This window comes from Cygnus olor, chromosome 5, assembly GCF_009769625.2.
Source record: "Cygnus olor isolate bCygOlo1 chromosome 5, bCygOlo1.pri.v2, whole genome shotgun sequence".
NCBI lineage: Eukaryota > Metazoa > Chordata > Aves > Anseriformes > Anatidae > Cygnus > Cygnus olor.
This window is the reverse complement of record NC_049173.1, coordinates 38,570,025-38,593,721: the sequence shown is the minus strand read 5'-3', so window position 1 is coordinate 38,593,721 and position 23,697 is coordinate 38,570,025. Positions and strand designations below refer to the sequence as shown.

The window sequence follows — 23,697 nt, the reverse complement described above, 5'->3', positions numbered from 1 at the left end:
TAAAATAGTGTAGTTTATTTTGCTTTCATAGTATGTTTTCTGTGTGAATGCTTTATGTTATGTTTTAATGGCTTGATTAGAATAATACAAGTTGGAAGACATGGAAGATGACACATGCCTCCCTGTCATATGCATGCTTCTAATCTGTATTGAGAGGGTGATGCTTAGTACTTGAATGCACGAGTACAACTAACTAAACTTCTCTGGTGATTAATTTTTTTTGTGGTACCCTAATCCTGTTAGTTATTATTTACCCCATCATATGTATAATCCACTGTCTAAAACAGAGGAGGAAAAATTTGATATTTCTTAACAGAAAACTAATAAAAAACTTCCTTCTTGGAAATTTCATGATGGAATGGTATAGAATAGACTCTACAGAATAAACAGATATGTTGAGCCATGTGGCTAGAGGCATTTTGTTTGCTCAGATGCTTTTATTATCAGATGCGCAAGATGTATCCAGATGAGATTTCATGCAGATGAAGCATGATTTAAGAACAGATATAAAATTGAAAGTTTTAAGTGAATTCTATATTTTGAGTATGCCAGATAAGTAGCTGTCTCATCTCTGACAGTACAATAGAGGTGGAAAGTTGGCTTGACTGGTTTTCTTCCAGCTAAACAAAATCAGAGCAAAAATTGTGGAGACAAAGTTAAAAATGCTTTCCTTAGCCCTAGTCGCCTCATCCCTACTACCAAGAACTGAACGTTTATTTTGGACTATGTCTATGTTATCAGTTCCTGCAAAACGATAAAAATGCATCTGTACAGTAAAACGTTTGGTGCTCAGAATCTTACATCCATGTTGGATGCTCTTCAATATCTTTTATTTCAAACTACTTCTAGTATGATTCTGTGAACGTTGTGCAACAGCTGGAGTGGACTACAAATGCTGCTGAAGTCCATCTTCCAAACAAGTTTTATCTGGAAGGATTCCAGTTCAGGATTTAAAGCCTGCTTTGCAATATGAATCCAAGTCTGTTAAGCACAGTCAAAAGTACACTGCTGTTTGGAACTAGGAAGCTGTGGTAGAGATGTCCTCAGCCTCCAAGACATATATTTTTGTACCACAATATATCAAGATTACAAATAGTTTGAGATTCATAATACAGTATGATCGTTACCCATGCAATACTATCTCCTGAGCTCAGTACTATAGTACTTAGCTCAGTACTAAAGTACTCAGCTCAGTACCAAGCTGGTAAACTGACTCAAAAAAAAAAAGATATTCTAGACCAAGTGGTCTCCAAATTTCTTTGACTGTGCACCCCTAGCTGTAAAAAATTGTGAGCATGCACCCCCAGTATATGTACATTAATTTATTTAGAAATTATATACACATACTTCTGAAGTTCTCATATTTTCTTCCTGTACCCCAGTGGCTTGTCTTGCATACCCATGCAGCCCACTTTGGAGACCACTGATCTCACCTACTGAAACGATTTACTGATTGAGGGAGCATCGCAACAGTTAGTAATGGAAACCAGCCATGAGTCCTTTTAGCTGGCTTCTAGATTGCTCAGTACTAATCGCTCCATAGATGATAGAATTCTTAAGAGGCAGTTTGAATTCTCCCACGCTTTAGTTTTACGTAAGTCCAGTTTCAAGTCAAGTTATTTTACTGCCATGGTGGTCATAAGTTTCTCAAAGTCATCCAGCATTCAAGATTTCATCTGAGGTGTTTATAGAATTGCAAAAAGAAAAAAAAAAAAAAGAAAACAGAAGTGTTCCTTGAACACATTAGCATCTATCTTACTGAAAATCCTCTTGCCAGTAAGTTGTTGAAAGGATCCAGAAAAAAATTGCAGGAGGAGGCCTTTCTGATGTTTAAAAATGCTATACAGAACAGGAAGGAAGCCCAATTAGATGTCTTAATTGGCTGAAACGAATAAAGTCTGCTCCTATAACATAAGCACACAGGAGAAAAAAGCTTTCCTAAGAGCTTCCCACTTCTCTCTCTCTCTCTCTCTCTTTTTTTTTTTTTGGTGAGATAAAAGCCTTATTTTGTTAATTAACATTGGTAACCACCATATTTTATCTAGTTGTCTAGTTTGTGCTAGCTATAGTTGATGGAATTAATTCTCTTCACAGCTTTTATATACAGGGGCTAAGAAGCAGTGCCACAGGGTGAGAAGCCAGACAGGAGGGCAGGGTGCAGGTGCTGCCTGAATGAGATGGGTCCATCTTGGCTGCAGTTGTCAGAAGCCTGAGGAAGTAGGATCAGTTTCGACAAGTATCTAGAGAACTATGGTTGGAACAAAAGCCAGTTATTTTTGCTGATGTGTGTGGAGACAGCACTGATTACTATTTGATTGGACATTATTATTAGCATTATATATTTTGCTGCAAGGTTGCATAGTTTGCTAACAGAATGTTTTGATATTAGACTACCTTTGATGTAATTTGAAGTGGCTGAGTCACAATATTTGCTTTTCTGGAACATCTTCAAGCTCTATGGGGAAGTATTTCCTAGCATGTGCCTATCTAGGCAAGAAACATGATTGATTCCAAGTTAAACACTCGTATGAGGTTAAAATTTAGTGTTTCTCTTTTTCATTGTTCCTGTCTCTGGGATTTTGATACATTCTTTTTCTGGACACCCGTGTGATAAAATAGCTAGCATTTTGATTTTATTTCCCATGACAGTGTTCCTGTACCTTTGATTTATCAGCAGGATTTTCAGAAACGATGTAACTTAATTGTCCTTAGAGAAATGTATAAGGGAGAGAATGCCACTGAATCATCAGTTCAGTAAAGGTGCAGTGGTTGCAGAGTTTTAAAGTATTTTCACATTAAAAATATGCAAAGATTTCTAGGATTAGTCTGTCAGAAATGTTTGCATTCAATTTCAGATGCCTCATCGTTCTGATAAACTTAGGTGGAATATTAAAACTGCAAAGGTAATGCGTATTTGCTTGTGCCATTTCTGCATAGACTGCCATTTCTGTTTTCTTGTGTTACTTATCTGCTTTGTTACTGTTTTTACCCTCTGTCAAAATAGCCTTGAATTTAAAGATTGCAAATATTGTAACGTTTTAACTGTTTTGCTTCCTTATTATGATGACATAGCCCACGCTACCAAATGCAAGTTTGGAAATTTGTACTGCTCAGTATTGTCACTTGAAAGGGTTCTTCTGCATTCTTCCCAGTGAGGTGGTCTTATTAGATGAATATTATTTGAAATAAGTGAGGATTACTTAATATGTATCAGTCTTGAAAATGAAGCTATGTATTTAAGGATATCTTATGAAGATAAGAGCTTAACACCAAGATGCTTTTAAAATTCTTGTCCTTCTTTGATAAAAATAGAAAACAACTCGTTATGAATTTTGGGCAAGGAATATGTTCTGTGCTCTAATAAAAAATTATAAGGAATAATGCTATATAGAAAAAGGCAGTGTGTAACAATAAAGCCGAGTGTTGTTTGGGATGCTGAAGCTAATGCTTTGGTTTTTCAAAGTACCTTAAGGCTGTAAAAGAAAACAGACATTTGTCCTCAGGCTGTTTTGTAGGAAAGATGCTTAAGTTTAAAATCAGAGAACTGAAAAGAGCTGCTTTACATACAAAAGCTTGAAATGTCTCTAAATGTTGTGCAGAACTGTGAATGCTTCTGTAGGTGACGCAACCAAAGGGATAGCTGTGTTTCAAAAATGAAAAAAAAAAACACATGTTTGTGAAGTACTTTTGTGTAAGTAAAGCTTCTACATTCATGATATTCTCACTGAGTTGACTTCTGAGAGACCAGAAAAAGAAATGAGCAATAAATGTGCACAGATAAAGGGAAATCATCAGTTTATCTGTGATAAGGTCTTTTTTGCAGGCATAACTGGAAAGCAGTCAGGACACGCATTCTGAATGTGCAGCCAATAGTTGGTATATAAGCATGAAGCATTGATCATAATGGCACAGTTCCCCACTTCTGCCATTTTACCTTAAATAGAACATCTGAGATATACTTCATATACTTAGGTACCCAAGCACTTTTATGATGTTTTTTTATATTTAAATTTTTATATAAGGTAATACATATTTTAACATAATAACTGTGTGTGTATGTGTGTTCAGAATATTTTGTATCTTAATATTTTTCGCACAACGTTAGTACCCTAAACTATTTCAGATAAATACTGGAGAAGTAGTATTTTAGCAAAGGCATAGTTTTGACAACACCAAAAAGTGACCTAGTTATGTTGCAGTTCGTCTAAAACCATGGCAGTCTCATATACAAAATGAAAAATAAAGGGGAAAAACAAGGGTTTTCCTCTTTGATGAAATAAATAGCTAACCTCAGACTAGCTTTTGTTGAAAAGATTTTTAAATTCATTCTGGCTGCTAGATCTCTACCAATGAAAACAAAACAGGCCATGTTAGATCACTTATATTGCCTTCTGAGGATGGCAGAATGATAGGAAAACAAAGGAAAACAAATTCTAACTGTCCTTGTAATTATATATTTTGAGTATGTTTGAAGCATGGAATGAAAATGTAATCAACTATCTTCAACTTTTATCCCTTTTTATGGTCTAAAAAGCATCTGTTCTGTCATCAGTGGACATACCCTAATTCATCAGTTAACAAATTGGATTCCAGTTTTTCTCTTGACTGTGTACATAATGTATTTCACTTAAGTCCCTTCAGCTTTTTTGTTTCAAAATTGGGAAGAAGATGCAGTGCCTCAAACTCCCTGCCAAATAGTGTCCAGGTAGCAAGTTTATTTTACACACGGGGTAAAATAAATTACTTCTTAGATCCAATAGAAAGTAAAAATAACAAAATCAGTTTAAAATTGAAACTGCAGTATAAACAATCTTTCTAGTGCCCCTTCTAGTGAAGGTTAACTTAAAATAGTTCTCCAGATTGTTGCTGGTTCTCTTATACAAAACTCTTCATGAAAATCTGATTTAACTCTCTCCTCTGTCTTAGATTATCTACAGGGAACCAAAGGTAACATCCAAAGTACAGAGTTTGCAAAATAATTAAACATTTTCTTATCAGACCTCAGACAAAAACTGAGATCTATCCAAACAATAGAGATTACTGATAGAAAATTTTCTTCAAGTAGGTCAGTGAGAAATTCACTATTTCCCTACAAAAACATCATTCTAATAAAAGGAGCCTAAAGGACTGAAGTCTGTTTATTGTTAGCCTGCAATTATTTCTTTAGCAAAATAGTGTTCTTTTGTCAGTACTGTGAATGAGGATGGCCAAATGGTAACTTGCTAGTTATGACCTTCAATCCACTATATTTAAAGAAGTGGCAGTCTGCTTTTCAGTGCATTGCTTTTGTCATTATGATCTTTTTTGTAGAGGTTCAAAGCTGAAGTACATCAAACTCAAATTTCCCAATATCCAAAGAATGAAAAGCAGGTGTCTTAGACAAAAAGTAAATAAAATAATAATAATAATAAAGTAAAATAAAATACACGTGTAGAGAGTGATATACTACTAATTCCAATTAGCTTATTTGTTGTGGCCAATGATCTTATGATACAATCTTAGAGGTATTTTTGAAGTTCGGGTGACAGACCAGAAATGTGTATAATTTCCTACTAAAAATAGCTCTGTTTCTGGAGTTAGAAGTGAAAGCTGTAGCAGCAGCTAGAGATGTAATGAACTACTTCAGTATGGAATAGCTACAGTGGCTTGGAAATTGGGTTCATTTCTTAGAGTTGATCAGTACTGATAATTACACCTCCAAACCCAAAGTCCTAAATGGACAAAGTGTCAAATATTGTGTTTAGGTTTACAGGTATAAATGTGAAAGCTCCTGGAATACTACTCCTTTGGAATTCTGTTTTCTGGTAGATTAGGTATTAAATCACAAATTTATAACTCTTAATAGAAGAAAAGATCCTTGATCTTTTTTTAATGTCTTCAGATAACACAGATGTTGCTAGGCCTGTAGAGAGAACTCTTAAAGGACAGAAAAGACTTGCTTAGTAATTGCAGGAAAGAAGCGAGGGCTTGTCCTGCTGTAGCATCAGAAGGGAGCAGTGCTGAAGGAACAAGGGAATTCCAGGTGTCTGGTTTTTGTTCTGCACTGGGGCGGGGGGAGTGAGAGGGAGATGGTGCAGGCTTCTGTCAGGATCTCAATAAAAAGGACCAACAATAAATGGCTTAATAAAATATCTGCTTTAATAAGACAGAATAAATGGAGGAATGTAGGTAGCGAATAAAATTTACATCCCTTCAGATGCTGGGAACCCTGCCTTCACGCAGCATCGGATAAATCCCCAGGTGGATTTCTCCACAGCACACTGCTCATACGTGCCTGTGGAGAGAGGTTCCTTCCTTTTGGTCCCTTGAGCTACGTTATTATTTTCATACAAGCAAACAACCGTATTCATGAAGGGCGTTCTCATGAGGCCAGGCTGCTGGCGTGATCCCCAGCACCCAGCGGGAGCTGCCTGCAGGCTCCACCAGCGCAAGGAGCAGGCCGAGCTGCCCTGCCCTGCCCTGCCCTGAGGGATTTGTGTGGTGTGGCCCAGGCCCGAAGGCCTTGCCGGACAAGCAGCCCAGCTGTCCGCCTGCTCACGTGGCTGCTGCGTGGATCGCTGACTCCATGAGGTGCAATGGCCTCCCTGGTCAGGAAGGGTCACTGCAGTATTAGAGATATTATAAATAGAAGATTTTGTGGCTCTTAATTACCAGAGGGCATTGCCCAGTTCTTGCTCACAGATACAAGTTTTGGCATGCTTTCCTTCACACGCTAATTCCACCTACTCTCTGTTACTGAAAATACTGTCTGGATGACTCTTCTGACTGTGTAGGCTCTTAATCACTATCCAGCAGTAAAGTGGCAATTGTCTCTACAAGGGAAAGTAGTAGTCCAGAGATAACATATACCACATGCATCATAATCCTCAAAGTAGAACGTGTGGGAGATGATACAACTCTTTGGAAGGGGCAGTATGATATTTTTACTTATTATTGAGATGATGCCTTTATTCTAAACCTAGCTGAACAGATGACTGCAATGTGACTGTAACATGTCCAGAAAGGGAAGTTTTGCGGTTAAAAAAAAAATTTACTTGCATAAATGTTTGCACATAAGAGACTGTATGTTAGAATAATAGTATATAATGCAGGTGGTACACAGTGGAAACAACTCATCATTTCTTATGCTGCTTTTTTTGAAATATATAAATAACTCAGGATTCTTTTAAAGGTTACTGTGTGTGTCTTCTTGCATCTTTAAAATAATGAACAAGCACTTCCTAGTCCAGAGGGCTTTCCATGGTCTCACAGCTCTAGAAATGACTCATGTTTTAGCAAGGAGGGTTCTGTTCCTGTGAAGCAGCAGATATTTCATATGTATAAGCTCCACTTAACTGTCTGATTCAAGTGCAGCAGTAACAATGGGAATGCACTCTTTTGGCTAGAACCTGCTGTACCTACAACTGCACTCCCTAAACATTTGTATAATTACTGAGTCTTGCTGCTTATCCATTTGGAAAACTACTCAAAAAATAGAAGAGCATTAATGTATTCTCTCACCATTCTTTTTCAAGGGAAACAGGAGGAGAGAGGCATGATGTACCATTTATGAAAGTATAATGAATAATTGCAGTATCTGTATGTTAATTTTGATGTTTAAAAGAATTGCATTTTCTAGATAGTTATGAAGGTTTGATAAAAATTTCAGTTAAAGTAAATGAAAGCAATTTTAAAATAAGTTTGAAAAATATTTTCTGAAATACTTAGCTCAAAAAAAATACTTAGAAATGTCTGTTAAGATTAGCACAATAAAAATCATTTGAGGCTTAGAACTTAAACATAAGAAAGAACATTTAAGACAATTTAAGGTTTGGTTTGTCTTGTGCTAAGTAGTTAGACTGCATAAATCATCAATTCCTCTTGAAGCACACCCTGTAAGGCCTTCACTTCTCTACTACTCCTCAGTGCTGCAGGTTTTGCTTCTGGCACAGTTCTTGCTTTTGCAACAGGAGCATATGGTACAAATATATTCAGTGCCAGAGCACTTAATTAATTAAGCAGTGATTCATTCAAGAATAAGTGTTAAATGTACCTGTATAGATGACATTCTCAGTGCGAGAGTTTCTCATTCTGATATTAATAGTGTTTGTTTCAAAACTAAGTCACAGAACCAATATTTGTGGATAGAACCATCATGTTTGAAATTCTGGGACTGGAAAGCATTTCTGAATATAGCAAGAATTTCTCTGCAAGAGTCAAGAGACCCTATGATTAGTGCAAGCATTTGTAAAGATTGCTCTTCCTGTAGCAGAAAGCATTCCATACTTGTCTCATTCTGATTGTAATGATTAGTATTTCTTCTATGATTCTTAAATTTTAGCAAGTGAAGTTTGGAATTTCTCTAAGAGAAAAAGAGAAATGGCAAGTGATTCAGCTTGGAATCATCCTTTCCACTTCTTTTCATGTTTTGATTTGAACTTTGTTCATGTCCTAGTTAGCCTCTGTGGCCTTGTTAACACTGGGAGTTTAGATTGAGTTAGATTGCTTCCATGAAGCAATTGCTTTATGAAGCTTCTGTTTGCTCCATTTGCAGCAACTTTTCCAGATGACACAGACTTCTTACAAAGTTATCCTTGTGAGCTGGCTGAGGTGGAGGCATATTTTATAGGTTTATATGTATATATATGCATATATGTATAATCCTTGTCATCTGACAAAGTGTTGGCACACCATTCTGTATAGCGCAGTTTTTTTTCCCCAAGAAATTAGGACCTTAGAAACAATGGAGATCCCAGTACAAATAATTCTGCAAAGATGCTCTAGGTTGTTTGACATTCTGCATATTATTTTGCCTGAGAGATTTCCAATACCCATAAAGACATGTTTGAACAACCTTAGTATCCTGGCAGATTTTAGCTTCATTTATACCAGCTGCAGAAACAGTTGGAGGATGATTTTGGAATCTCTGTAGGGTTTTTAAGGCTTTTATTACCACCTGACTCCAAGTAATTTTGTTGTTAATATGTATCAAGAAAAAATGAACATCTTTTTTTAAAAGGATCCAAAAGAGAAATGACCAGAAAGTTTCAGCTCTTACGGAAGAAAACAAAAAAGCCATTCCTAGGTGAGTTGTTCTGCATCAATTTTCTCTTGAGTATAATAATCAGTTGAAACCTTTGATTGCAGTGGGATCAGCTAATGCTAAGACACCTCTGCAAGCTGCAGTGGAAGTAGAAGATAGCTCATCAAATTCTATGGTAACAGCTTTCACCCAGTATCATTTGTAATAGCTGTAATCCTTTGGGCTTATAAGAGAGGTTCTGCATACACTGAATCCTGAAAAGGTCTTCCCTTTGAGAGAGTGGCCTTTTTGTTCAGAAAGAAATTGTCTTTAAAATGCCCAGAGGTTCTCTCACTACATTTTAGTCTTTGGATGCTAATGCTCTAGAGTTCAGGAATAAACAATATACTAATCAGCAAGGCAGCCTATTACTAGTTCGTTCTGTTAATCTTCTATTATTCTCTATCTCTGTAAAAAAAAAAAAGCATGGACTTGTAAGAAAAGACTTTTTCTGTAATAATCACAGGTATTTATTTTTCATTGCCTTCAACAGCAGTCAGAATGTTGTTTGCATTAAGAACAGTCAATGAATCTCAATTGATTTTTATCCCTTCCCTGTCCCTTTTGAGAATCATTTGCATGATTCCTACTATTACTCCTAGTCAACAGATAATGGAGAAGTGCAGACAATCTGATCAGTTCCAGAATACTCCAGTCTTCTTTCCTCTCTTATATACATCTCTCTGGTCCTTGTTCACATATCACTGTCACAAGGATGTATCAGAGCAGAATGTCCTTACCTTCCTCATATCTGGAGAGATAAAGAACTCTGCTTAGTTTTGGAAGAAGGGTCTTCCTTGCAGATGTTTTGTTGTTTTCTGGAAGCTAAACCTAGCATTGATCATTAGACCTGGAAAATCATTTACCATCTAAAAATGGTACTCTGTAATTTCTTCCCTATTAATCTGTGGTAGTAATTATTTTTGAGAAAAATATCTTTGTATACTCACACATAGTGACCTGATTTGTACAAGAATCCTTTCTCCATCAAATCACACACAACATTTAGGGTTCTCTACAAATACTTTTTTCTTTTACATTACTTCAAAAAGATGAACACAGATGTCTTTTTGTTATGTGGTGAGGCTACTTGATTGCTCTCGGTGATTGAGTACATTTTCACACCCCACAGCTCAGAGTTTCCTAAAAGAGCTGATCAGGACACATTAAAAATTTATGATTCAATGGCATTGGAAAACCACTGCATTATAGTCGTTCCTTCTCTCATATTAAGCTCCTAAATTCTAATTTCTTCTGCCTGCATCTATGAAATGCACATCTGGTGACTGTTGCCTCAGCCAGCTGCTGAAGTCTTCTTATGATCTTATAGATCCTTATGGCTGCCATTTTACATACTCTGTACCTTTATAACAGTGGAGTATATTTTCGTCAGTCATCCAAAATTCCTTCTTGAAGTGGTACCAGAGTAGCCAGGCAGTGAGTCCTCCAGTACTCATTCCCAGGTCTTATGCTTCTTTGATTGAATTTTATACTTCACTTTCTTGATTTCATAAGGGCCCGCTATTATTAGTCTCTCTTCACAGGTCTAAGTCTTTGTTTGTTTACTTGTTGCACTGTGGGAATATCCGAAAGTTCAAGTGACATCACACAACAGTTGTTCAAATGGTTTTCTGATTCTGTGTGGACTTGTGACTTGGAGTTCCCTCCATGGCCAAAACAAATTCCATTGGATCCCTGGGCAAACTCAGTGTCTGTATTGCATGGTATTTGGACATTTGCCATGAGGCCACCTGGAGTTCTGTCTTTGCTTCCCCCCAGCAGCATGTTAGTGTAATAGCATGCAGGGCTGTTCCAGCCTTCAGCAGAGTGGTGCTGCCGTTGTCTGTGGGAGTCCTCAGACCTTCTCCTGGGTGGTAAAAGGCAAAGGGAACTGTTCAGAGGGCGTCATTGCTGGGAATGTACATGCAGACTCAAAGAAGAAAGGTTACCTGTCAGTAACTGGCGTTCTTTGAGAGGTATAGTCTGCATGTACATTAGTCTCCTACCTGCCTTTCCCCTCTTTCTGAATCTCTTTCAGGTTTGATTGTGCATTTAAGAGGAACTGAAGTGGTGGCGGATGCACTCTGCCCTAACTTTCATGCATCAAGCAGGACGAGGGGAGGAGCTAGAACGCACCTCCCAGGACACTCCAAGGCAGGCCACAAGCTCACCCACTCTTAGAATATATGTATGGACTAAATATCTCAAAGTACAGCAGCTATTGGTAGGTAAATTTTCTTTACTGTATTTTCACAGGTAAATGATAGATATTTTTTAAAAACAATTTCATTCATTGACACTGTGGATGATATGCATGAACAACGCACACGGGGGGAAGTTATACCAGACACTGCATTACACTGAAGTATTTCCCTGTCTCTGTGAAGTTTTCATCTCTCGTCTTTGTCCTCAGATCCAAATATTTTAGGTAGTTGAGTATTATCACTCTGTTCAATTTGCCATTTCCATTGAGGGCTACAACAAAAAACAGAAATGCATAACTTGGAATATTATTGTAAAAGCAAAAGGTAAACAATATCTTGAACAATTGTATCTAGGTGTATGAAGTAACACGGAAGATTGTATTTACTGTTAGAAAATGAAGCTAGAAACTAAACTGGGTTCCATAAGAATCAATCATATTTTTGCAATTAATTCGTTTAAAACTTAATAGTTGCAGAAAAACAAACCTTCCAATTTAAATGTCTTTTTTCCACAGCTGGGTTCCTTGTGTTAATCACAGAACCCTTGTGGAGGTTTTTTAATCCCCTGCACTTACTGCCCATTAAACAGCACAAGTCAATACAGGGTATAACCTGGTTTAAATTGTTGATGTAGATTGTCTCTGTGTTCAAATATGCGCATGCAATTTCTGTGAGTGCTTTTTTCAAGTACAGTTTTCTATGAAATTAAGCGAAGCTATCTGAGTGGAGGGCTATTATGGGAATATGATTCTCACATCTTTGCATTTGGAGTTCTCTAAGACAAATTGCCTTTGTCTGTCTGACCCTCACTCTTTTACTGATTCCTTAGAGTGATTCGTTTTCTTGGCAGCTCAAAGAAACTTAGTTGGTTTTCTGCAGCTTTACCATTTCTGTGTCTTTAGTAAGATTAAGATCTAGGTTACTGGGGCTTGGTTACAACCAGCAAAGATTGGTAAAACTTATGAACTCTGTATGTGGATACATGTAGGGAAAATATTGTAAAGAACTCTAGTTATAGGACATTACTTACTTGTTTAATGTCAAGCTTCCTTTTTGAAAACTGGGAACCAAATCAAAAGTAAACAGTCTTAATCTTAGATGAACATGAATATATGCAAATGGGAAGAAAGTGTGGAAAAAACATATTGTTCTGCACAATTAATCTGAGGTTTATGGCTCCAAAGCCAACCATTTATATCTTGTGATAACAGGTCTTTGAAGTGCTGCTTTAATAGATTTTGAAAAGAGAAAATTTCTGATTAACTATTATTAGTGAGCAGTTTGGGATTAATTTAGTTGTTTTATATTTTTTTCCCTTTTCTTTTTATTCCAATTGCTATTTTAGCTTATATTGTTATAGGAATGACCAGAGGAAGGAAAAGTAATACTGGCGAGGAGGCGTTATATTTCTCTTTTATTTAATTTTTAAGTGGTTTCAAATAGATTCTTAAGAAAGGCACTTGAGTTTTTATAACTACAGTAATACTTACCTTAGAAAATAAACATATTTTAGTGAGAGGTCTTTTACATATGACAGAAATAAGACATTTAATTTTGGTGCCTTTGCTAGTATATTTTTATTATATAAAGATAAATATGTGTGCATATATGCCCACGTATATGTATATATCTGCCGAATTCAGAGTGGACAGGGAAGTTGCTTCATGGAACAGATACGTTTGGAAAATACCTAATTCAGACTCTTCTGACAGCTATAAGTTCCATTCCCTCCTCAAGGCATCTGAGGAAGACTGTTATGCTGGAGTTGACAGATCCTTTCCAGTGAGAAGCTGTCATTTCAAGAACTCATCATCCACTCTAGGAGGATACCAGTGGTATCAACAGTAGACAGGAACAGATTTTCTTACAGAAGGAAGCAAATAATTCTTGTGCCTTGCCACATATGTAGATTGATGCTTTGCATATGATCTAGACCGCCTTCTAGATCTTAATTCAATCTGATAAACCATGAAATAAAAGCACAATTTTTCTTATTCGTAGTATGACTAATGTCTCACTGTAGTTAGTTTAAATTAAGTATCTCTCCTTTCTGAAAGCAAAGTACAAAATAAAAGTGCAGTTTTAAATGTCTTCTGGAGTCAACCTTGCATGTGGCCTATACTGTCTTTACCTTTCTCCAGTGAAATAGTTAGATTTATTTTTTTTCCCCGCAGTACTGGTCGTTAGATGGGCAAACATTTCAGTGCTTGCACGTCTCTTTGCTTTACTTTCCCTAACCTACTTGCTTAGGTGAACTCTGCTGATCATTGCACTTTGGTGCCAACTTTCCCCCCTCCCCTATTTTAGGAATAATTATCATGAATAGTAGCTTTTAGAAGACGTGAAGTACTTTTTTTAAAAAGTTTACATTACAGGCTGCATAGATATGTTGAACCTTGAATTTTTGATAGGTGCAATTTATTTTAGATGGAAAGTGCCTATAATTAAATTTCCATTTAAAAAAGCAAACCGTTTATAGAGTACACTTTTATGACTTTCTTCCTTCAGTTTTGCATTTCAGTAGAATAGTTGCATTTTTATGACTTTCTATTTAACATTAGCTTAGTATTTGGAAAGCAGCATTTAGAAAAACAACAATGTAAAATAACGGTGATGCTGAAAACTGCAAATATATTTGGAGAATTTTCAAAAGGCTACTGTGTTCAGCAAAATCTCAAAAGACAAAAAGCCGTATTTACAGACATTGAGGTACGTACTTGGTTTTCATCCAAGTCTCTGACTACAGTAATTACATTGTGAACACAGTCCTAACATTTCTGTTACTTCATGCCTGTTATTAGTGCGGGAAGGAAAGAAGAGGTGGAGGTACCAGAAAATGTGTAGTATATTTTCCTGGTATTTTAGTATTTCATTTTCTGATATTCTTAAATAATTTTGAGACTCATTATTTGCAAAGTTGTTGCTCCGCACACACGGGTATCTTCATGCCTCTATGTTTTAATGAAGCTTTCAAGCAGTAAGAGAAAAGTCGTGAGCATAAGAAATAGAACCTTCACAAGAAATAAGGCAAAAAATATGACATTTGTTCCAAGAATAGATGAATATTTCTAAGGCCTTCCCTGTATTTCAAACTGATTGTTGAACTCAGCTCTTTATCTTTCCTACAGTTCCCTTGCTTTATGGATATTTATGGTCTTGTGTGGTCCTTAGTACTTAGTACTTCAATTTTCCCTTTGAAATCAGTGGAGAAGCCATGGTCAGCTGAATAGAGAAGATTGCAATGCCTGAACAAAAAATATTGATGTTCTTTTAACCCAACTTTTACCTTTTCTTTATTCTTCTGCTTTGTATTTGTGTGTTATAATGTGAATTTCGGATTAATGGGGAATTACGTATGCTCTCTCATGACATAATATCAGGGTTTACCTTTGGTGAGTTGGAGTCTGGAGTAGTTGAAGCCACATGACCAAGTAAAGGTTGTTATGAGATCCTAGTCTGCTTGCATTTTGAAACATACTGTTCAAGAATAAACAGGGTTTATTTGTAAATATTGAGTTACATAATTTTACAAAGCTGGTGGTTTTCAGTTCTATGCTAGAGAAATACAGAATTTTCCTATAGGGCCTCTGTAATCCCTATTTGTTTGTTCTGTTCACTTACCTGTAGAGATTAGAGGATGGTACATTAATGGATTTATGGAGAAAAAAAAAATCACTTTGCTAACCGTTGCCATTGTACCATCTTGGACAGTGAGATACTGAAGTTATCTCCACTGAAAGATATATGTCTGGAAGTAGTAAAGCCATTTGTTCTCTGAAATGACAGGTAACATTAGCTTATGTGTAGTGCCAAGGGATTGCATCCTGTAGCATTGGGTTTTGGATTTACCTCAGTGTGGTAGTGCTTACATGAGTGTGCAGATGTATATCAGCAGTAAACACAGGATCTCTGCACTGTGTCACACAGTGTAGGTGTACTTTCCACAAGTTAATGATCTTATTGGCCTTAATAATATGTGAAAGAATATGAATTCAGTCTGAGAAGGAATGAGGCAAGATTATTATGCACCATTGAAATCAACAGAATAGTCTTGAGGAAATTCAGAAAGATCACAAGCAAAGTTTGATGAGCAGTCTTACAACTGAAAAAATTTCAAGTTTAGGCAACACATAAGTCCAGTGAGTAGCTCCAGCCTGGGAGAGGGAAGGGGTGATTTAAACAAGAGCTCTTTGGAGCAAGGGATGGAAATAAATTGTGTGTTAGGCCTAAGGGTTTCTTGCTTATTTCAATGAAAATCAAATAGGTAGATAGAACAGGGCGCCAGATCTAATTCAAAGCTTAAGGAACAAATGGGCTGAAATTCCATTTCTTTGCAGCAGGAAAATTTAATTATGTAATGATTCTAGGACTTTGATGAAATCTGAACAGGTTAGAAATACAAATGTGTATTTTTGAAGTTAAAATGTGTCCAGAAGAGCAAATTGTAATGACTTTATTTTCTTCTTGTCTGCCTTGTCAGTAGGAAATAACTGATAAAGCATTATTTAGAATATTAAAATACTTACCTTTTTTTGTTTGGTTGTGTTTTTAGGTCTGTACTTTTGTTCTGTCTTAATTTAGTTGTAATTTTATAGTACTGTTTTCAGAGCCAGATGCTTTATTTTGTATCCATCATCATAATGCCATTGACTTGAATGAAATGACAATGATTTACATAACCCGTTGACCCAGTCTCATTTTGTCTTGAAAGTTTATCATCAATGAAACAGTGGAAGAAGAGATAGATGCACAAAGATTATTTAATGAAATTTTCTGTTGAAATGTTATATAATCATTTTATTTGTATAGCATCTGTCAAGACAAGTATCAGGTTCCTTGTCTGGAGGAATTCTCATTTGAAGAGACAGCAAATTCAGGTCTGTGCAAAGCCAACAGCAAATATTGCTGGACTGCTAGCAGCTGCAAAGTGAATACTAGTGGCCTTTCTTCCCCAGTTGGTCAGGGTGGTGTTTCCTTTTTTTAGATAGTTAAAATGTAAATGAGAATGTTTTGTGGGATAGAGTTTTGTGGGCTAGAGAGAAAGTAAATAAACTGAATATTAGTCTCAGATATTTTTAAAAGACCAAGGAGGTACACATTCTAAAATGCAATGAAACCCGAACTTTTTGCTTCATAATCAAAGGTCTTTTTACTGAAAGCTTATGTTTCTTTACTATAACTAGAATTTGATAAAAAATATATGTATGTATTATAATGATATCAATTATATGCTCAATTTCTGTGAAGAGTTAAGGTGTGTAATAATTCCTTTAGCTTTTTGTATGCTATCATGTGACATTTCTTTTTTCCCTTTTAACTAGAGTATTACTGAGATGTAGCAAAATGAGAACAGATGAAGGATTTATTTTCTCTTTAAAACCACTTGGAGTTTGGCAGGTTTTATTTTATCTAAAGATAAATGCTTCATATAAATATATATATATATATATCCTTTTTGTTTTATGCTGACAATTTTTTCTTGATAATGGTTATTTAAAAAATATATACATCATGCTCTCACTTTGCCAAACAACATTTCTGCACTAAACCTCTCTCAAATGCTTTCTGAAATTTGTTGCTGTTGGAAGTCAAGATAAATATGTCTGTAGATGATATAATAGCTCAGAGGAGATGTCACCTGTTTAAAAAACTTTTCTGATGCATATCCGTATTATTGAAACAAACAATTTTAAGATTAAAAATGCTTTTTACTACTGCAATTTACTTCTTTTTATGTAAGTCAAAATAAAAGTAGGACTTAATAGTTCATTTATGTGTTGGTCTGAGACATTTTGCATGTTCATTTCTCAAGCTTATTTGAAATGTTCGTGTAACCTGAAATTTGCAGTCAGTTACAGTCTACCTGGGAATAGTGCCATCCTCCAAAGGAGGGTAGTAAAAAGACACAAGTGATTTTAATAAAGACGACATAGCGCAAGAGGGAAGGTAGAAGGAATGAGTAAAGGAAGGAGAAATAAAGATAGAACCTTTGGTTTTGCCACTTCTTCAAGTAATCCTTGGATTTTTACATGATGGGTCTTGCAGGCAAGCACAAGTCTATTCTACCTGCAATTTGGAAGAGACTGTATATGAGATGTCCTAACTGGACAGTTCTAAGCCTGCAGAACATATGCCTGAGAATTGATCTACATCAGTAATGCTTTTTAAAATATTATGGACAGTTTTATGACCATCAGCAGTATTTTAAGGTTTTTTTACTCAGTAAATTGCTTGGATCTATTTTTAAGAGTCAAATAATAAGCTTCTAGTCCGCAGTCACCAAATCATTTCTTTCCACCTCAATATAATAATCCAGAAACATAAATGTGCCCTAACCTTTTTTCAGAGGTGTTTTCTTTGATAGAATTAGTAAGCAATGGGTATGTTTTCTGCAGATAGTTACTCTACTGTGTAATACATGGTTATACTTTGTGTAACCCATTGCCTAATTTGGAGCTCCAAATGAACATTAGGCTGCTGTGCTTGCTCACAGTAGAGTGAAAGATAAGTGATATAATCACACTGCGACTAAATATATCTTCTGCTGTTGTTGAATTTTTGTCACAAACTGAAAACTAGTTTAGAATGTCATCTAAAAAATGAATGCAAATCAGATTTAACATATCTCTAGTATCATGAGTTCTAGAGTACTGTAAGTCATTGAATGTACATGACAAATCTCTTAAGCTTTCTTAATCCGGTTTTGGAATCAGCATATACAGTCCTATTGAGATCTAGGAAATAAATAAAATATGTTTATACTGTAAGGATCAACTTATGGGGTGCTGTATCAGGTGTATTATTACATCTTTCATTAGACAAGCTTACAAATATGTGGTTCTTGCTTTTTTCAGACTGTTAAAAAGTAGAAGAAGCACAGAAACCAGAGTTACTGTAAGAATTATCAAACGTATAACCTGAATTAAATGCATATACTTTATTAAAATGTGTTGAAGCATTATATTTATATCTTAGAAACAAAATAAACAGTGATACAAATGAGTAGCTATGAGTTCTTGATCTCCATTTTAGAACAAGAGATGGAGAACAGAATTTCAGTTTCCATTTCCAAAAATACTGTTGTATTATTCTGCCATAAGTTGGTTTTAAATAGTGGTTTAGAGTCTGTGAAAAATGCCATGAGTGATTACACAATTCCCTTGATTTATTATATGTATATCTGTTTATTTTCAAGACATGTCAATTCTTTAGGTGTTTTCTGAGATAACCGTGTCCCATGTATTACTTGTTAGATCTGACAGCATTCATGTTCTCTTTCAGGAGACGCTGATAGATTGGTGCGATGAAAAGGAACTTAATTTGATTTTAACAACTGGAGGAACAGGGTTTGCACCACGAGATGTCACTCCAGAGGTGAGATACTCCTAGAATAAGAAAAACATGCCCTTTGGTGTAGAAACGTATGAATCTTGGGTTGGGGTGTTACTCTTTTTGAAATTTCCTCTGCAACTTTACTTTGGAGTATCTCTGAACAGATCAGGTGATAAACAACTTGGAAGCAGAAAAAGCAATAGGGAATACAGCACAAGAGAATTACTCTGACTTTGGTTTCTGACCAGAAACAATTTTTGGACTAAAATGTGACATAGTAAAATGGATTTCCTGTCCCAGTGGAAACAGCAACATTCTAACAGCATTTTGGTATAACTTTCTTTCGCACTGCAGAACAGTACTGCTAAGCAAAAACATGCATGTCTCTTTTGTTGTGTTCTGCACAAGAAAAGTGGGATGAAAGAGTTCTCTTAATTCTTCCTTGTAGGGTACTACATTGACAACTACTGCTTTATAGGTTAGAACATGGGAAGTAGATAGTAGGGGAGAAAAATTTTGTGCAAAGCTGCTGTTGCTTCACTTCACGCTGCACTATGAAAAAAGCTAAACAGGCAGAGATGGAGGTAACCTGCACCAGTAAACGTTGCACAGAAAATTCAGTTACAAACCACTTACCAGGAGCTAAGGTAAGGGGAAAAAAAAATAGCGCAAAGGAAACTTAACCAAATAACTCAACCTCAGGGCCATGAGTTGTAATATGAAATGATGATTGTTATTGTTATTGGAGTACTTGGTACTTTTAGTTCCAAGTTAGGTTAATTTGAACTTTTAATATCACATACCTGTTTTTGGTTTGCTAATATTCAATAGAGGACAGAATTAAGACCGAGTGCCTGATGTGTTTATTTCCATAACTTAACATATTTAGATTTCACTTCAGTGTTCATGTGAGTTTTTGATTGCTTACGCTTTAAGAGTTAATTTAATTATAACATACCTACAATCATTTTTACCTACCAATGTGTTCTGTCAACCATGACTGCATTTTATATTGTTTTCATTAGGAATTTTAAAATGTTTTTAATCTGCTGTATAACATTTGTGTAACTGAACAAAAAACGTAAATAAATGCTCTTGTACATTATTTCTGATCATTTTAGATTGTATACAAGAAACCTTAACTAAAACTTAAGGGTCTATCTGTCAGAGAATGGGAACAATATAAGGTAACTATAGAGTACTAGCTAGTGAAGCTGAATTTACAGGTGATTCATGTTGCTAAAGCAACACAAAAGTGAAAAATGCATTGGGTTAATTGGTCTCTTACTTGCAAAGTAACATAATGATTTAGAAGGCTGTATTCCAGCACTGTGTGAAAGGAAGGCAGAATTTCTGTTTCAGTTTTCCTGATTTATTATCTTAATGCAAAGTCAAGCCTAGGCAGTAGTCCCAGAGGAAATATTTCAGCCTGTGCCAAAAATTAGCTATAGATTCTCAAGCAGCATTTGGGCCCAGGAATTAACAAATGAAAACTCGGCACATAAATACCTCGTGTTTTCCCTACGTTGATTCATTGCTGTTACTTGAACTAATTATTTAATATAGGTGGTAATGATTTGTTTGATTAGTTTTGATGCTACAGTGACCCATTTTAAAAATTAACTGTTGTCGAAGTCTCTTTAGCCTATATAATAAAAACACATTGGTACAAAATTCATTAATAAATTGCATGGAAGGACAAATGCATCATTTATAAACATAATCAGTATGTAAGTCTTCAGTTGGTTATAACAGAACGTTTTACCTGTCCAATTATTACTTTACTTAAAAAGAATTTATAAATTTATATAGGACATTATTTAACTAAATTTTCACTCATTTAATTTGCATTTAATTTACAAGACTAAAATCATGGTGAAGAGACTGAATCCCAATTTTTGTTACAAAGTGGCAATGGTAAGGTTTGTTCTTCAATTCCATATAGGGTTTAGCAGATCATTCAAGCAAATGTCAGAGGGGAAGAAAAATAGTTTGCTAGTATGTGTCATAAGTAAAATATTGTATGTGTTTTGGGTCAAGGAGAGAGAAAACTCAAAATGGAAAAAATCATTATGTCAACATAAAATGTTCAACAACAAACCTTCAGGAAAACTTGATGTAGGAATGCATTGTTGTAGGAAGTTGTTTTTAATATCTTACTTGTATGGCGTTCATACACCATGGTCTCCTGTCATTACTGAACTGGTAATTAAATGATTTGGTCGTGACATTGCGCTATTGAGATGTCATCTTTAAAACACGATTTTAAAGCTAGTATTAATTGAATCTAATTTTGGAAGACATTTGAGTGTTCTTCCTGAGAGTAGGGATAGTAGTGCATCAGGTCATATTTCAGCTGGAATGATTCAGTCCTTAATGTTCCTGCAGTTTCAATTAGAAGACAGTTTTCTGCTTTTTCTTCTGAGAAGAGATATGTAGTCACTATTGTACTGTACAAGATTGATTCCTGAAAGTATTTACAGCCCAAATTGTTACGGTTAATTTATTTTTTTATTAATTATTGATTAGATTGAAATTAAGTGGTAGTATATTGTATTTATTTATAAATATTTTTTCAGAAATTTGTAATTAAGTTTCAAAAAAAATTACTGTTTCCCCCACGCACTTTGCATTTTGAACACTATAACAGAGTCATACCAGATTATTGCAGTAGTTTCAGTGATGTGTGATTTATTTTTTTTTAAATAACAAAATAGATTGCTTGAAGGGTATCTGACTTTGATTAGCTACCTCTGATCCCTGAATTTATTGCATAGGACTAGCGAGTGGATGGGGAGAAGCTTTTAAGTTAGGTGTTATATGATTCACGTTTTGAGAAGTGGGGGTCAGTTGAATTAAGCAGAGTGAATATCCTTCACCTTTTTGCCTACGTGACTTTGAGTGATGAAATGAATGTGGATAGATTAAAAAAAAAATCAGCCAGTGGATGGCTGAATTTGAAGGAAACTGTTGTAGAAGTTATAAATGAATGCTGTAATTCTTCATCTACTATGGCAGTTCATGATAGTTCTCATTTGGACTAAAGCCAAAGTAGAGGCTAGATTTTGTAGATATAACCACGGTTTTGACCATCTTTATGTTGCCCGTAATTTGAGGGGATAATGTTTTAAGTCCACACTGGAAATGTTCATACAGTCTGCTTGTCACTGGATAGAGATTGAGGCATTACTTATTGCCCAAATTAAGTTATTTGGGAAAGTTTTATTTTGTATTTCCAGATGCAGATATTTTCCCCTTGGAACTACCACACTGGATTGCTAGACAGTTACAGTTTTTACAGGATGTTAATGAAAATATACATTAATTTTTAAAAACATATTTAAATGATGCAATAAGTTTTTATCAATCACATTTTCTCTATTGCTGTCAGTCAATACAAGGAGGAAAGGAAAAATCTCATGTATACAGGCACTCTGTGAAGTCTTTTATCTTCCATCTCAATTTTTATATTTATTCTTGTGCAAAATTGTACAAATTGTACATCCAAAAAATTAATTTTCCTACCTCTTAACAGAGTCTTCTGGCTGTTTTCTTATCCCATATCTCTTGTGTGGCTCCATACAAAACTAATTTTATATACTTAGGTAATAGAAAAAAGGATCAGCCTATTGTGCCTAGACTGATGCTAGAATTTCTTGAGCTGTTGCTATGTGAATTCACAAATACTTCAACCACACTGGAGATAATTGTCAGCCCTGAAATTTTAAGACAAGACTTCAGGAGAAGAGGCGTAGAAGAGCTCTTTGCCATTATGCAAAACCAGGCAGATGTTTTCTCGTAGTCTTCCTTCTTTTCCTCTGCTCTGGAAAAATGATGAATGTGCCTTTTAGCTTTTGCTGATTATATTCCTCAATATTTATAGGCTGTTTTTAAATATATTTGGACACTTATTTGTTTTCATTTGATCTCACAATATATGCATACCTGTTTATTCTTTCATCAAAGTTCACAAGTCCATTAAAAAAAAAGTTTTCTGGAACTCCCTCCAACTTGTCAGCATTTTCTCTGATAAAAAGCCTGCTCAGAATGAAGAAAACATTCCAAGCCTAGCCACACAAAAGTCGTATCTAGAGAGAAGAAAGTCTATATTCTGCAGTGATGCAAAGTTTTTATATATTTGAATCAAAATCACAACAGCATTTTTATAATCAATACCAATTGCAAATTTTCTTTTGCCTGGCTTTTCCTAATTCCCTAAGGTATCTTTCACTATTACTGGTTCCTGAGTTTCTCCTTTGAATGTAGTGTGAATTTTTCTTTAAATATTTTAATTGATTTTCCAAATTACAAATTTTCAAATTCCATTTTATTTCTACAGACTGTTTCAATGTCTGTTTCCTTGCATTTCTTTGTCCCAAGTAGTGTTTACAAACTTCCTAATCTATACTGTTTGCAATTTTCATATGTTTTCTTTCTGTTTGTTTACCCTTCAATTTTGTTAATGAAACAAGGTGCTTGTGACAGAGCAGGATTTGTGAAGTCATAGCCATATTCTCACAGCAACTCATGTGTTCCCCTCAGATTAACTTAAATCCATTGAGACATTTCAAATAACAACTTCCAATTAATATTTGATAACTTAAACTAGGAGGAACATGTAGATATTTTTATCCTCCCTGCTTCAAATAGTGCTTTTCCAGAACAGCAAGATTTCTGGTAGAGTTCCTTGTGGATATGGGAGCACTTCCATTCTTTTTCAAATAGTATTCAACTCTTCTTAGTGCCGTGCCAATTATATCTTAGTGTTGTCACTGGTCACACGAAACTCTTTTTACAACCTGTCTGTCACTTCAGGCTGGCTCCATAATGAGGAGGAATGAAGTCTTCATCTCATATGTGACATCAGTCATTTTATGGTAGGAATACTATGAAATCATACAACCTCTAATTACCCAGGCTGTTCTTTCAGTTTCTCATTCTCAATATTCAGTATGATCTCCAATTTAAAAACCTTTTTCAGCATGTGTTTTTGTAGTCTGTGTTAACACTGCAGTTTTCCGTGTCTCTGAATGGAGATTTCACTCCCTGTTAAGTCTGATTTCTTTGTTAGAGCTATTGTATAACGAAGTGTGCTGTGCA

The 23,697-nt window shown here is 35.4% G+C and overlaps 1 protein-coding gene across 25 annotated transcripts in view; it reads left to right on the top strand.

The window, feature by feature from the left end:
* GPHN (gephyrin) overlaps positions 1 to 23,697 on the top strand; it is a 333,615-nt gene that overhangs the window by 172,065 nt on the left and 137,853 nt on the right. For 23 of the 25 annotated variants that reach the window (XR_005820015.1, XM_040557299.1, XM_040557318.1 and 20 more), the window contains one exon: positions 18,547 to 18,639. Coding sequence is in view for 24 of the 25 variants with exons in the window: in XM_040557299.1 (XP_040413233.1) it covers positions 18,547 to 18,639 (93 nt within the window). In the remaining variant the exon portion in view is untranslated. Of the gene's footprint in view, positions 1 to 11,099; positions 11,286 to 18,546; positions 18,640 to 23,697 lie in introns of all 25 variants that reach the window. The other 2 variants (XM_040557305.1, XM_040557301.1) reach the window with 1 other exon arrangement.